Here is a 16,006-nt window from a genome sequence, read left to right on the forward strand (position 1 = left end):
GACCATCTTAGTCACAGGTTCCTCTGATTTTTTTTTAATCTCTCTTCCACTTTTGATGACCCTTATAATTACATTGGGCCCATGAAATAATCCAGGATAATCTCCCTATTTAGGGTTGTTGATTACAACCCTAATTTCCCTTTGCCTTGTAACCTAGTATGTGGGGAGGTTTTAGGGATTATGATGTGGACATCTTTGAGGGTCATTATTTTGCCTACCACCACACTGTTATTATTTACTTTGCTATTTAAGTTATCCCAGATTTGGCCAGTGGGAACCCCTTTAAGCTTTTGTATTCTTTGTCATATCTCCCTCATTCTTGCAATACTTGTTTGTTTTCTAGGATAATAAGATGTTACAGGCTCATCTTTAACTTTCCTACCTCCAGCTTTGGAAGCAGCCATTTCTCTAAGGAGGCTTGATTCCTTTCACTGGAAAATATTTTGAAGCCAAGTTATGGGCAGTAGGTAACATGTTATCAGGATGTCACTATTTCTAGCTCTTGTCTATACAAAATATGTGTGTGACTATATGTACATATGCACACACACATATGCCTGACTGTCTACACACATACCTAGCTACAGCCATCTGTCTATATAGATATTGGAATTAATTTATTACCAATACCTCCAATTCTAATCTAATACAATAGAGTTTTTTCTAGGATTTGTGTCTCCCTTTTGTGACATTGAGAAATCTGTTTCCTATTTTTCTTACTGTTTTCTTATTTGTTCAATTCCCCTGTATGTAGGCTCTATTCCATTGCCACTCCTTCCCCACACTTATGCCCTCCTCACTGCAAGTGGGTTCTGACACCCCATGTTGGCTTTCCCTGGAACACTTTGCTCATTCCCTTCAGGTCGGGCATCCCATGTGAGTCTGCAGGATGCTCTCCTTGCCCTGCTTGATTTGTGACTCCTCACGTTAGGTCACCCTCTCTGGGGATTCCCTCCTTTCCCTGCAAAGCTTTCTTCTTTCCTGTGACAGGCTGCTAGGGTCTTGGTTCTTTCTTGGACTCTGAGACCTCATGCTGGATTGCTCTCTTATAGGGACTCCTTGTCCACCTGATTGGGTTTTGACACCTCTAGGCCAGGATGCCACCCTGGACACTCTCTTCATCATGGTTGGGCTCTGGTACATCGCCTCTGGTCATCCCTCTGCAGAGGCATTCTCCAAACCCTCAAGGCCTGTGAATGCCCCACCAGACTACCTCTTTGAGGGTACCCTTCTGGGACTCTAAAACCTGATTCTGGGCCACCTTCCTAAATGGATGACCGTTACACTCTGCTTGGGGTTCTTAATGCCCCTTCATGTAACTCCCTTTCTGACCTTGCCTCAGGGCTGATAACCTGCCTTTCCTTTTCCTTGTAGACACCCTCCTCGTTTTGCTCAGCTTCTGATTTCTCAGGCCAGGCAAGTTCCCTGCCCCATCCCTTTGTTACATGGATACTCTGCAATTTCCTTGGACTCTGATTCTCTAAGCCAAGCAGCTCTCCTTCACGTAGGGGTTTCAGTATTCCACTACCTAGGTTTGGATCTCTGTTTATTCCCCACCTTGCTCTGCTTCACCTAATGGCTGTAGGATTCAATTGCTCAGGAAACGAAGGGGAACTTCTGAGTTTCTCATTTTTTAATCTTTGTTAATTTGATAAACTTCTTGTTTTCCTTTTCACTTTATCAGTTATACACATTACAGATATTTTGTTTTGTATTCATCTCCTACAATCTGTCTTGCTATATTATGTATACCAGTATAGGTATTTTAAGTTAGTCTTAAGAACCAGTTAGCATATTATGCCATGATTTTACTGAGTGGGTATGGCTTTGTTGATAATTAGTTGACTTTAATAACTTAAGTATTATTTTGCTACATTCTGTTGGGCCTGTATTTGTCTGATCTTATATCACATGTGCTTTTATTTTTGTTGACACTTGACTAGTTTTGATCAGCCATTGCACCTGTAAAGGCAGCGTTTATAGGATTTCCTTATTCTCAGCATGAATATGGCGGAATGTTTTGTTTAAACTTAGACAAAGCAGTTTGTGTGTTGCCAACATTTTCTAAGCTCTACATAGGTCTTTCCCCCCTCCCTTTAGTAATATAAACCATCCTAATGCAAGGGAGATTATTTCAGGAAAAGTATATTTTAAATCAGTTGTATAACAGGCTTTGGGGTAATTTGAAGTCTAATTACATAGTTTTTGAAACAAAATTTTAAGACCAATATCAGTCTTAGTTGTATTTTTTACAAGGAGTTTCAGTGATGCTGGTATTCCTACTCTCCTATCCCCACATTTAGAATTTAATTAACAGTAATTATTGAGTTTTTACCTTTTGCTTAGAAATCTTTGTGGCCACAGAAGTAAGAGGCTTCTAGTTAAAAAAACTGGAGGTGGAGTTTATATTTGTATAGAATTTATTTTGATGTTTAGAAACATAATATTTCCCTTAAAATTTTAAGAGACTCCTTCACTACACTGTATAGGTTGATTTTGTCTTTTCTGTCTAACATTTCTTATCAAGATGTGTTCAATTTTCTCTTTTTGAAAGGTTATAGAGATCACTTTAAACTCCTGTAATTGTTGATTTTGAAAACACACCCCCTTTAGATTGATAAACTACCCCCCCTTTAGATTGCTACTAAGATAATCTATCTAACTTGGGGGACATTCCATTAGGAAGTGTAATTTGATTACCAGATTCACTGTGAAGTAACATTTAGCTGCAAAATGGATAATTTCATAAAAGACCATATTCAAATCTACCAATAAAGAATAAAGTTAAGTGTTTGCCTGTGTCAGCACTTTGACTACTGAAGTATTAGTTACGTAGAAATCAGTTTAAATTCCAATTGTTTTACACATCTTGGACATAAAGCATGGAGTGATTTTATCAAGCATGTGAGTTGTTTAACTTCTAACTCTACAGAAAATACTGTATTAACATTTAGTTAAGTTTTAAGGGCCCAATTTTTAAATTAAAAAAAAATTTTAAAGTGTATTTTATTGATTATGCTGTTACAATTGTCCCATTTTTTTCTCCCTTTTTCCCCCCTCTGCCCTGTCCCTCCCCTCCCACCACCCTTCCCTTAGTTCATGTCCATGAATCATATATACAAGTTCTTTGGCCTCTCCATTTCTGTACTATTCTTAACCTCCCCCCATCTATTTTGTACCTACCATTTATGCTTCTTATTCCCTATACCTTTTCCTCTTACTCTCCCCCGACCCGCTCCCTGCTGATAACCCTCCATATGATCTCTATTTCTGTGAATCTGTTCCTGTTCTAGTTGTTTGTTTTCTTGTTTTTTTAGGTTCAGTTGTTGATAGTTGTTTGTTGTCATTTTACTGTTCATAGTTTTGATCTTCTTCTTTTTCTTAGATAAGTCCCTTTAACATTTCATATAATATGAACTTGGTGATGATGGACTCCTTTAACTTGACCTTACTGGAGAAGCACTTTATCTGCCCTTCCATTCTAAATGATAGCTTTGCTGGATAGAGTAATCTTGGATGTAGGTCCTTGCCTTTCATGACTTGGAGTACTTCTTTGCAGCTCCTTCTTGCTTGCAAGGTTTCTTTTGAGATATCAGCTGATCGTCTTATGGGAACTCCTTTATAGGTAACTATCTCCTTTCCTCTTGCTGCTTTTAAGATTCTATCTTTATCTTTGATTTTGATTAATGTAATTATGATGTGCATTGGTGTATGCTTCCTTGGGTCCAACTTCTTTGGACTCTTAGCTTCCTGGACTTCCTGGGAGTCTTATTTCCGTTGCCAGATTAGGGAAGTTCTCCTTCATTATGTTTTTAATTTTGTGCTGATCATCTTCTTCCGGCACCCCTATGATTTGGATGTTGGAAGGTTTAAAGGTATCCTGGAGATTCCTAAGCCTCTCATTTCTTTGAATTCTTGTTCTTTCATTCTGTTCTGGTTGAATGTTTATTTCTTCCTTCTGCTCATAATCGTTGATTTGAGTCCTGTTTCCTTCACTGTTGGTTTCCTGTGCATTTTCCTTTATTTCACTGTTCATAGTCTTCACTGTTTCCTCTATTTTGCAACCATACTCAACCAATTCTGTGAGCATCCTGATTATCAGTGTTTTGAACTGTGCTTGGCTATCTCTTTGTTGCTTAGTTGTATTTGTTCTGGAGCTTTGATCTATTCTTTCATTTGGGCCATATTTTTTTGTCTCAGCATGCCTGTTACATTGTAAGTGATAGAGCCTTAGGTATTTGCCAGGGCAGGGCAACCTAGGTTGATGTGTTATGGTGCTGTATGTGGGGGAGGGGTGTGAGAGGGAACAATACCTCTTGCTTAGCTTTCGGCTGGCTTTCAGGCACCCCCCCCCCCCCCCCAATCCACAATCAGATTGGACCCTTCTGGTTCTGATTCCCAGGTGGGTGGGTTTATATATGTTCTAGCACCCTGTGGGTCTCACCAGTGAAGACTCCTGTGAGCCTGGGAGTTTCTCCTGCCACCTCATCCCTGGCAGGTTTTTTTAGTCAGAGGCTTTCAGGCTTCAATTCCAAGCACTGGAACCCTAGGTTGTGTGGTCTGTCTTGCTCCCCAGTTGTTCCTCCTGGTTTATCCACATACAAATGTGGGACCACCCGCTCTGCCAGTCGCCACCTTGCCTAGTCTGCCTGCTGCAGCCTCACTTGCCTGGTCCTCCATCCATGGCCTTGCCCAGAGTCCTTTCTGCCCCTCCTACTGGTCATTATGAGTGTTTCTTCTTTAACTCCTTGGTTGCTGGACTTCCATATAGTTTGATTTTTCTGGCAATTCTGGTTATTTTTTGTTTTTAAATTTTTTGTTGTCCTTCTTTTGTTTGTGTGAGGAGGCAGAATATATCTACCTACGCCTCCATTTTGACCAGTTTTGTTTTAAAGCTGTAGGAAATGTAGAAAACTGGTATTACTTAGTTTTCTATTAGTATACTTGACAGGGAACTTGCCTGATGCTGACTTTCATTTATAATTGGGCTAAAGTAAAAGTTTAGTATAATGTTACTATCAGTTAGTGTTGCTGACAATATCCTCCATTTCACATTTCTGTGTTTTTTAACATTCTACTCTAAAACTGTATTTGTTGAAGCTTTACCACTTTAAGGAGAATGCTCATTAAGCGTTGGGTATTTTATACCATTTCAGTCTGTACATCAGTAACCCACAAATCAGTAAATCCAGTAAGGGCAATTTTCATCAGTAATTCTGCTTGCTCCATTTCAGTAAAAGGTGGTCTGGGTAATCAAGTTGATGTCATGTTTTGAAATATTTAAGTTATAATGAAACAAGAGATAAGAAGTTTTGGAACTTAGGACATTAGCACTTTTTTCTAATGCATATTTAGACAGGTATCATTTAGGGTATAAGCTTTAGTTTTAGTTCATATTGAATATGACTAGGGAATTTTATAAAAGAGAACCTTTATAAAATGTTAGTAGTAGTTGAAAAAGTAGTTAAACTACTTTTGTACAACCTTATGGGATTAAGTTTTATATGAAACCATTATCAGATTTCAATAAAATGTATTTTGAGTGGATACATATAAGCTTAATACTTTTCTGCTTTATCTGAATAACCAGTGATTAAACATTTAATCTAGTCATTATGGTTTCAAAAATAAAAACTAAATTTTATAAAGTATCTACTTTGTTGGTATTCACTAGAGATTTCATGTTTTTATAAATAGGAGATCTGTTTCACGTGTTTGGTGTACAAAGTACCAAGATTCAGTGCCTTATCTTTAGGGGCTGCCCCATTAATGACAGGCAGATTAAGAACTTCTAAAGCAGTGATTTTCAACCTCTTTTATTTCATGGCACACACAATCTAATTACTAAAATTCTGCAGCACACCAAAAAAAGTATATTTTTGCTGATCTGACAAAAATATAATTTTGATTCATTCACAACTGATGGCTATTGTTGTGTCGATTGTGGTCATTTTTTAATTTGACAGTCTAAGGGAAAAGAAGCCAGTGTCCCTGACTAAATAGTCAGGTATTGCATGTTTTAAAAATTCTACCAGCACACCTGTTGGAAATTGTTGGTTGAAAGTTTACTTGGTGGGCTTTTGTTACTGTCCCTGCTGTAAGAACAGTTGACACCTAGGGGAGGGTAAAATGTCTTTGAACCCACTGTTAGAGCATGGCTGTCCCACAGGTAATCCTGTTAAGTTGTCGAGCCCAAACACAAGGGTACTTCTGGGATCTTGTCACCTGGTTACTTCCGGTAATTGGTTAATGACAAAGGAGTTGTGCTCATTTGTTTCACTCATTTATGTCATTTAATTTTCACTAGCATGTAAAAATAGACGTTGTTATTCCTTTTTGAAAATGAGGAAACTGAGACTGACAGAAGTTGAATAACTTATTCTTAATACTGGGACTTGGCCAAATCCTACTCTTAACCGTGTGGTTTACTGTACTGTTTCCCCATTATGTCCTTTATTGCACCATGCAGTCAAGTCCATATTTGCTGTTTCAGTCTGGAACCTGCCCATTTTATAAAGGGAGATTATTCTCTGAGATCAGTCATATCAGAAACTCTTTCATTGTAGGGTCTCTCTTGGAGACTTTTAATGGTTAATTAGAAAAAAGAGTTATTAGTGCTTAAAAAGACTCACCATTTAATTTTGCCTGGGTTTGTTAAAATGATACTGTAAAAATATTGGGAGAGCCTGGGCTATAAAAGACTGAATAGAGAAATTACTCTCTGGTTAGTTGTAAGATAATTTTCCTGCTTCAACATTGGGTTATGTTTACTTATAGCAATTTTTGTTGCTACTTTAGAATTGGCATGAAAAATACTTTTTCACTTCTATTTTTAGCTGTATGTAAAAATACACAATGCTTACTACATATATATGTTGGTGAATTGTACATATTTTAAAAACTGAGGGCATAAAACAAAAGGGATCATAATTTTTGTATATTTTCATGTTCATTCACTTTCAAAAAATAAAGCTGTTGGTTGCTGAACAATGCTTCCTTTGTCTATTTTCTTAGCTTTTAAAATATTTTAAAAATGCAATTTTTAAAAAAGATTAGTTTTATTTGATACGCATAGTCTTGTTTTGTTTGACAATCAGTGCAGATTTTTAAAAGTAATGGTAATTGCTTCAAATTATTTTCTTTCAACATTAGATGTCTGTCAATTGTTTTATATGATCTGAAATTATGTGCTTGTACATACACCCAAACTGATACGTTATTATTTTTACTTCACAGGAGCCTTCTAGAACAGTTTCAGGCAGATACAAAAGGTAAGAACCTTTAAGTTATGACTTGCAACATATTGTAGACATGAGTGTAATGTCTGTCTCACCATGGCTTAACTAACTAGAACTGTTTCAAGGAGCTTTTTGAAAAAAAAACAAACCCTTTATATTGTGCTCTTAAAAAGAAATTACACTGTAGGCAGGAGTGTAATGTCTGTCTAAACAAGACATATTCTGGCATCCCTTGCAGTCTTTGAAATTACTGTATACGGTGAGTTTCTGTGGGCCTGATGAACTTAGCAAAATAAAAACTTAGAATCGTTTTCCTGGTGTATTTACTTATTTTTAATTATATTTTATTGATTATGCTATTACAGTTGTCCCAATTTTCTCCCCTTTGCTCCCATCTACCCAGCTCGCCACACCATTGTTCACATCCATGTGAGTTGTGTGTGTAGGTTCTTTGGCTACTCCATTCCTTATACTGTACTTTACATCCCAATGGCTATTCTGTAACTACCTATTTGTACTTCTTAATTGCCTTACCTCTTCACCTATCCCCCCATAACACTCTCCCATCTGACAACCATCAAAATGCTCTCCATATCCATAATTCTCTCTTTTTTGTTTTCTTAGTTTGTTTTTTAGATTCAGTTGGTGATAGATATGTCTTTATTGCCATTTTGTTGTTCATAGTTTTCTTCCATTTCTTCTTCTACTTCTACTTCTTCAACAACTACCTTTAACATTGCATATACTAATGGTTTGGTGATGATGAACTCCTTTAGTTTTTTCCTTGTCTTGGAAGCTATCTGCACTTTGATTCTAAATGATATCCTTGCTGGATAGAGCAATCTTGGCTATCGGTCTCTGCTTTTCATGACTTTTGAATATTTCTTGCCAGTTCCTTCTAGCCTGCAAAGTTTCCTTTGAGAAATTAGCTGACAGTCTTATGGGAACTCCCCCTTAGGTAGCTAACTGCCTTACTCTTACTGCTTTTGAGATTCTCGCTTTATCTTTAATCTTTGGCATTTTAATTATGGTGTGGCTTGGTGTGGGCCTCTTTGCATCCATCTTATTTGGGACTCTCAGTGCTTCCTAGACTTGTCTATTTCCTTCACCAAATTAGGGAAGTTTTCTTTCACTATTTTTTCAAATAGATTTCCAGTTTCTTGCTCTTTCTCTTCTCCTTCTGGCACCCCTGTGTTGCATATATGGGAGTGCTTGAAGTTGTCCCAGAGGCTGCTTACACTATCCTCATTTTTTTTGGATTCTTTCTCTCCTTGTTCTGATTGGTTGTTTTTCCTTCCTTATATTCCAAATCATTGATTTGATTCTTGGCTGCATCCACTCTACTGTTGTTCTTTATTTCAATTAGTGTATCCTTAGTTTCTGACTGGATCTTTTTTATGCTGTTGAGGTTCGCTAAGTTACTTGAGCATCCTTATAACCGGTGTTTTGAACTCTTCATGTGTGGCTTTTTTCTGGAGTTTTGATCCGTTCTTTCATTTGGGCCATGTTTCTTTGTCTCCTCGTTTTGACAGCCTCCCTGTGTTTGTTTCTGTGTGTTAGGTAGAGCTGCTTTGACTATCTTTATAGCATGGCCTGATGTGGTAGGTGTCCTGTAGGGTCCAGTGGCACAGCCTCCCCATCACCCAAGCTGGGTACTCAAGGTGTACTCTTCGTGTGGGCTGAGTATACCTTCCTCTTATAGTTGAGCCTTGATTGCTGTTGGCAGGTCAGTGGGAGGGATTTACTCAGGCCAGTCAGCAGCAAGGACTGGCTGTGACCACTGATCACCAACCTCCACCCTCCCTGGAGGATCAGAGGCAGGGTGATGATGCTCCAGGATGGTCTATAGCTGTCTACTGGGTGAGTAGGCCCAGGGGTTTCCCAGTTGGTGCAAGCCAAGGTCAGCCCCCTCTGTGTTTTTCCTAGGGCCACCTTGCCTGAGCTATACAGCAATCTGAGATGGCTGCTAGTTGTACTGGGCTTGGAGATTTCCAGACAAAGCCAAATTGTGAATCTAGGCTGGCTTCCGCTAGTGCTGAGCCTGGGGCCATGTAGCAAGAGGTATAGGGGCTGGGGACTCACTGAGGCTAACTGTTGCTTGTCTGAGAGAATTTAGGAAGTTGTGAAGCATGAGCCAGACCAGCCAATTTCTACATGGGTAAGCTACTGTTAACAGCTGTACGTTGGGTGGGGCAGAGCCTCAAGAGATCTCCAGGGCAGGGAAAACAATGTTAGCCAGATTGATGAAGTCTCAGATATGGCACCTGCCTACTGCTTCTGTGGCTCTTGGGGAGAAGGTTCATAAAAGGGACAATGGCATCTGCCCACCTTTCTGTCTGGGAGAAAGCTTTCCTGAGCTCTTGCCTTGATGTCAGACACTTCATTTCTTCCCTGTATGCCACTGGTGCCTTTCAAGCTGCTACTCTGGTGCTGGAGCTTAGAGGAAGCCTTGAGTAGGACTGTGTGTGGGTTCTTTATAAGAACTACTTGGGATTCTATAAGTTTGTTCCACCAACTGAGTCCCCGCTGATTTTTGCAGCTAGAGTTATGGGACTTATCTTCCTGGAACTGTAACCCTGGGTTGGGGGGCCTGGTGTGGGGCTGGGATTCCTTGCTCCTGAGAGATCCCTCCTGAATTTTTATCCCCCACCCATGGGTGTGTGACCAGCCTGTTCTGTGTCTCTGCCCTGCCTACCAGTCTGGATGGGTATGGTTTCTTTAATTCCATGGTTGTCAGAGTTCATTCAGCTCAATTTCTGGCAGTTCTGAGTGATGGTTGTTCTATAATTTAGTTGTAGTTTTGATGTGGTTGTGCAAGGAAGGTAGCCATGTTTGCCTGTGTTGCCATATTGACTGGAGGTCCCTCTTCTGCTTTTGAACATTGAAAATATCACCTGTCTTAGTCAGCTTTGGCTACCATAACAAAAATACCATAGACAGCATTGCATAAACAAATTTATTTTCTTGTAGGCCTGGAGGGCTTTAATGTCCAAGATCAGTTTGCCCCTATGGTCAGGTTCTGATGAGGGTTCTCTTCCTAACTTACAGATAGATGATTGCCTTCTTGCTGTGTCCTCGAATGTTGGAGAGAGGTTGGCTTCTGACATGCTTCTTTTTATAAAGATGCTAATCCCATTGTTACAGCCCTACTCTCATGTCCGCACCTGAACCTAATTACCTTCCAAAGGGTCTTTTTTCAAATACATCATTACACAGGGTGGTAGGGCCACAGCATATCAATTTTATTCCAAGTAGCATAGACTGGGTAGCTTATAGACAACAGAAATTTATTTCTTACAGTTCTGGACACTGGAAGTCAGAGATCAGAGTGCCATCTTGGTGAGGTTCTGGTCAAGGCCCTCTTCATTTTGCTGACTGACAACTTCTTGCTCTGTCCTCACATGGTGGAAAGGGGAGCTCTCTGTAGTGTAGTAGAGTTCCTGTACTATTCATGAGGACTCCACATTTGTAACCTAAGCACCTCCCAAAGACCCCACCTCCTAATACCATCACATTGGGCATTAGGATTTGACATAAGAGTTTGTGGGGAGGGGTGGCGCACAGACACTCAGACCATAGCAAGTCGATAGCAGCACCTTTGCACAATGAGTAATGTTTTTTCTGGAAAGTGTATTTGAGTGTGTTTGAGTGTGTAGGAAGGCAGTCAAAATTAGGTATGAGAAGTTGTTTAATAGAGATGCCTGAGATACTCACTTCCTTCTTCCCTGTTGAAGCCATAAAGGTTGTAGAAGATATCATCATACTTGTGCTAATAATTATAGAAAAATTGTAAATCTTATCATGTGCTTTACATAGAGGTCCCATTCAAGTCTCATAGTTATCTTATAAAGTACAATATTTCATTTCATAGATGAGTGGTGTCTCTGTGTCTCTGCCCTGCCTACCAGTCTGGATGGGTATGGTTTCTTTAATTCCATGGTTGTCAGAGTTCATTCAGCTCAGTTTCTGGCAGTTCTGAGTTCAGAGTTCATTCAGCTCAGTTTCTGGCAGTTCTATAGTTAAAGAGGTGGAATAATTTTGCTGGGTTACAAAGCTAGTCAACAGCAGAATCAGATTTAAACTGAAGCAACCTGACTCCAGAACCCACGTGCTTACACAAGACGATTTCCCTAGATTTATACATATAAAGCTTTTGTTTTCCTCTACTTGTATGTTAAAGCTTAAAGTGTTTGGTTAAAAGTTTTGGTTATTCCATCTAAAATAAAACATAGATTAAGAAGAGCTCTAATTTAATACTCAGTTATATATAAATAAAATTTAATTTTGAATTTTTACCATGGGCCATAATGTCTGCTAGTGGAAGAAAGAGATAAGGCCAAGATAATCAACAGTTAAATGAGCAGGTCTGAAACCATTTCCATTGAACCATTAATATGTTTGCTACTGCTACTGTTACTGCTTTTACTTTCATTTTGATATAATTTTGATTTAGGTATAATGAATCCTGGGATGCCTTTAAAATTCTAATATTTATGCATTGCTTTGTCATTTTTTAAAACTGGAAAGAATCTTCTTTTTTTCTTTTGCATAAAATCATTGCCAGATAGCTTTGATTTATCCTATTTTGCAGCCACATTCTCAAACCAAAACGTTTTTATCAGTTTTGATTTGGGGAGTAAAGATAAGCTTCAGTAACTTGTCAAATTTGTTGTATGAATTATATACATATTTAGTTCGTATTTAATCATGATTGGCACTTTCCAGATATGTGTTATTTTTATAAACATTTTTCAATTATAGTTAACATATAACAACATATTAATTTCAGTGTATAATGTAGTGGTTAGACATTCATATACCATACATCCGATTTGTATTCAGTTAGAATCAATACGGGAATAGTTTTCTTGTAAATGCTCACTAGAAACTTTACATATCAGAAAGTTAAATGAGGAAGAAAATTGGTTTCTAGTTGGTATATGTTTTTATTTTTAAGTTTCTTTAAAGACCATTATTTTACTTGTGACTTGTTCATATATTTGTACTTTTATTTTCATAGCCTAGATTGTGTGGTTTGTTACTTTTCAGCTTTCAAAGGTTTAACCATGTTTAATATTGTTATAAAACAAAAAAACAATTTTTTAAAATTTGTAGTCATTATCAACATGGCTCACAGCAACTTATAGTTGGAATAAAGGGGAAAAAATACTGAAACAAACCTTAGAATCTATATCTGGAATGATCAATTCCTTATCTAGAAGAATTTGTTATATTGTATATCAACAGTTTATTATTTTTATCAATCTGTCAGCATGTTGTATGAACGACTAAAGCATGGATGTTTCTTGGTGAGCGTATGTGCTGACTGATGATCAAAAAGAGGAGAAACGGGCCCTGGCTGTGCAGCTCAGTTGGTTGGAACATTGTCCCTTAAACTGATGGGTCACAGGTTCGATTCCCTGTTTGGGCATGTGTGGGTGGCAGCTGATAGCTCTGTCTCTCATCTTCTCTCCCTGTCTTCCCCTTTTTCTCTCTTTGAAATCAATGGATATATTGGGTGAGGATTAAAAAAGAAATTTAAAAATGAATGGGTTAAAGGATAGAAATTGGACACTATGTTAGAAAACATTTTTAGTAAACCAAATAACAAGCTCTTAAATAAAAGTCATTAGAAGGGTACAGGCACCCATAAGACTAGTTTATATGCGTGCTCCTATAAATTATGGCTAAGTATTTAATTTTTTTACGAATATCAAGAGTGTGCTTTCTGAGAATTGATTCTGTTAAGCACTCACTGTAGTTATGCTGTATAGTTGTATGTATTCCAGGACCCCTAGTGGGTACTTGAAACCATGGATACTGAATCTTGTGTATACTATGTTTCCTCCTATATTTACATACCCATGATAAAGTGTATAAATTAGGCCCAGTAAGAGATTAATAAGAATAATTAATAATAAAATACAACAATTAATATACTATAATAAAAATTACGTAATACAGTCTCTCTCAAAGTATCTTCTAATATGGTACTCATCCTCCTCTGTAGAAATGTGAGATTACACAGTGTCTGCATGATGAGATGACATGAGGTGAATGATACTGTGACATAGCATTAGGTTGCCATTGACCTTCTGATGATTTGTAACATTCACTTTACACTTTGGTTAAATAAGTTACTTACACACAGGCTCTGTGATACTTCAACAGTCAGTCTAGTAAGTGAGATGGCTATTACGTGCCTTGGGCAGGTAGTGTATATAGAGTGGATGCACTGGACCAGGGGATGAGTCTCTCATAGATGGTGCAAGATTTCATCACACCACTTAGAATGGCTCATAATTTAAAACTCATGAATGTTTACTTCTAGAATTTTCGGTTTAACACTTTTAGAACATAGTTGACTATGGGTAGCTAAAGTTGGAAAGTGAAATGGTTGGTCAGGGGGAGATACTGTATTTTACTGAATTGACTCTTATCTAGAACATTTCTAACATATTCCTGACTCCCTTTTAAAAATATATTTAAATAGCTGAGAAACAGTAGTCATCACTTGGTATACTTGGGGGATTGGTTACTGGATCATACTAAGATACCAAAATTTGAGGATGCTCAAGTTCCCTATATAAACCTATGCACATTCTCCTGAATACTTTAAATACTAGAGATTATATTTAACACCTAATGTAATGTAAATACTGTGTAAAGAGTTGTTAATGCTGGCCCTGGATGGTGTGGCTCTGTGGATTGAGCATGGGCCTGTGAACCAAAGGGTAGCTGGTTCGCTTCCTAGTCAGGGCACATGGCTGGGTTGTGGGCCAGGTCCCCAGTAGGGGGTGTGCAAGAGGCAACCACATGTTGTTTCTCTCCCTCTCTTTCTCCTTCCCCTCTCTCTAAAAAATAAATAAATAAAATCTTTAAAAGAAGTTGTTACTCTGTGGTGTTTAGGGAGTAATGACAAGGAAGTCTGTATGTGTTCAGTGTAGATGCAGCCATTGTGGGCCAAACTACATAATACACATCAGCAACAACATAACATTTTTATCTGAGTATCTCCCCTCTAAGGTTGGTTGAATTTGTGGATGTGGAACCCTTGAATGTGGAAGGCTGCCTGTATTTGGAAATGTAGGAATGATGAAATTTCCTAAACTTGGGGCTTAAGAAACATGGATTGGTGTCATGTATTTGTAGGTTTTTTCCAATGTGTAATTTTCTTAATACAATGTTTACCTGGTTACATTTGTAGTGCATTGGTTAAAATATTTTTTAAAGGCCAAGACAGATTGTTCAATGTGTGCCTATGGATTTCCTGCTTGATGTTGATATCTAAGTAAAACATACATTAAAAAAAAAAAAAAAAAGAAAAAGAAACAGTCTGAATGACTTGCAAAGGGCAGAATTAACCAGAGTATATAATTTACCATTCTTACTTAAGCATGTAATTTAACTGTTAGGAATGGCACTGATTAAAAAACAGGGGAAGCAAGTTAAGACAGATACTAAGTTTTATCATTCTCACATAGTAATTAACTGGTCCTTTTGTTTTCACTAATGTTTTTAATACAGTATTAATTACTTTATTAAGTTAACATTTATGCAAAGTCATAAGGGTGCTTAGAAGCAAGGGCCTTCCCTCCAATAACATTAATAAGTTACATTTATGTAACTTTTAATGATACATAGAGCAAGCACCTTGTAACTTACCCAACAATAGCTTCATCAGGCAGTGCACAGGCATCTTCCCAAAATGAGGGAAAACATTTCCGTCCCATGAATTCTTTATTATACCACAGTCCCTGTGAACAGAAATTAGTTAAGTTACAAGAGAGGGAAATTTTTGTTTGTATACAAAGACCACTGGACACACCAGGATAGGAAGATTAGAAAGTATTATTATTTAGCTAAAATGTAGGTGCAGAATTCTATTTCATATCCATAATGTTTTATGTTATCATTGTGGTTCTAAAACTATAATTCAGGTAGCTTTATCAGGGCTTTTCTTCTCTTATAATTTTTTTGGAATTACTAAAAATGACCAGGGCAGAATTTTTATGCAACTTAAAAATTGTTCATTTTAAAAGCAACTCTTACCACTGAATAGAAAAACCAACTCATGCCCTGGCCCTGTGGCTCAGTGGCTCAGTGAATTGGAGTATCATCCCATATACCAAAAGGTTGCTGGTTTGATTCCTGGTCAGGGCACATACCTAGGTTGCAGGTTTGATCCCCGGTCAGGGCGTGGATGGGAGGAGGCCTATCAATGTTTCTTTTTCTCTCTCTCTCTCTACTATCAATGGACATACCCTCAGATGAAGATTAAAAAATATATTTAAAACAAAAAAGAAAAACCTAGCCATGACTCTTGCATCGAAATCAATCACTATAACATTTTTATTTTTTATTTCTAATTTATTTTTGTAGGCTTTCTATTTGTGTAACTGTGCATAATGCACATACAATTTTGCATTCTGTTTTGCTCCTTACTTAATAATGTAAGACAAGTATCTTCAACTTTTAAGTTGTGTAGAGAATGTCTAGTATCAACTGAGCAATCTCTGCTTTTCTCCTTTGCAGTGAAGGACAGCATAAATATACCAGAGACCTTCACTATAACTCTTTTAGGGGACCTGTAATTTTTTTGTTTTTTCATAGTTTTTTAATTCTTTATTTGAATAAAATGTGACAATGACTCTGTTCCCCCTAAGAATCAGCATTCATTTTGACAGACAATTTTGCTAAAATATTTGTTTTGATAACTTGAATTTGTCTCAGTTGATATACTAGGGAATAATTTGACCATAACACAG

The 16,006-nt window shown here is 37.7% G+C and overlaps 1 protein-coding gene across 1 annotated transcript in view; it reads left to right on the forward strand.

Annotated features, from left to right (window-relative positions):
- The window catches only part of PAWR (pro-apoptotic WT1 regulator), a 115,376-nt gene that overhangs the window by 79,882 nt on the left and 19,488 nt on the right, over positions 1 to 16,006 (forward strand). Inside the window, exon 4 of the mRNA XM_028532312.2 lies at positions 7,237 to 7,271. Coding sequence (XP_028388113.1) covers positions 7,237 to 7,271 — 35 coding nt within the window. The remainder of the gene's footprint in view (positions 1 to 7,236; positions 7,272 to 16,006) is intronic.

Source organism: Phyllostomus discolor, chromosome 2 (genome assembly GCF_004126475.2).
Source record: "Phyllostomus discolor isolate MPI-MPIP mPhyDis1 chromosome 2, mPhyDis1.pri.v3, whole genome shotgun sequence".
Classification (NCBI taxonomy): domain Eukaryota; kingdom Metazoa; phylum Chordata; class Mammalia; order Chiroptera; family Phyllostomidae; genus Phyllostomus; species Phyllostomus discolor.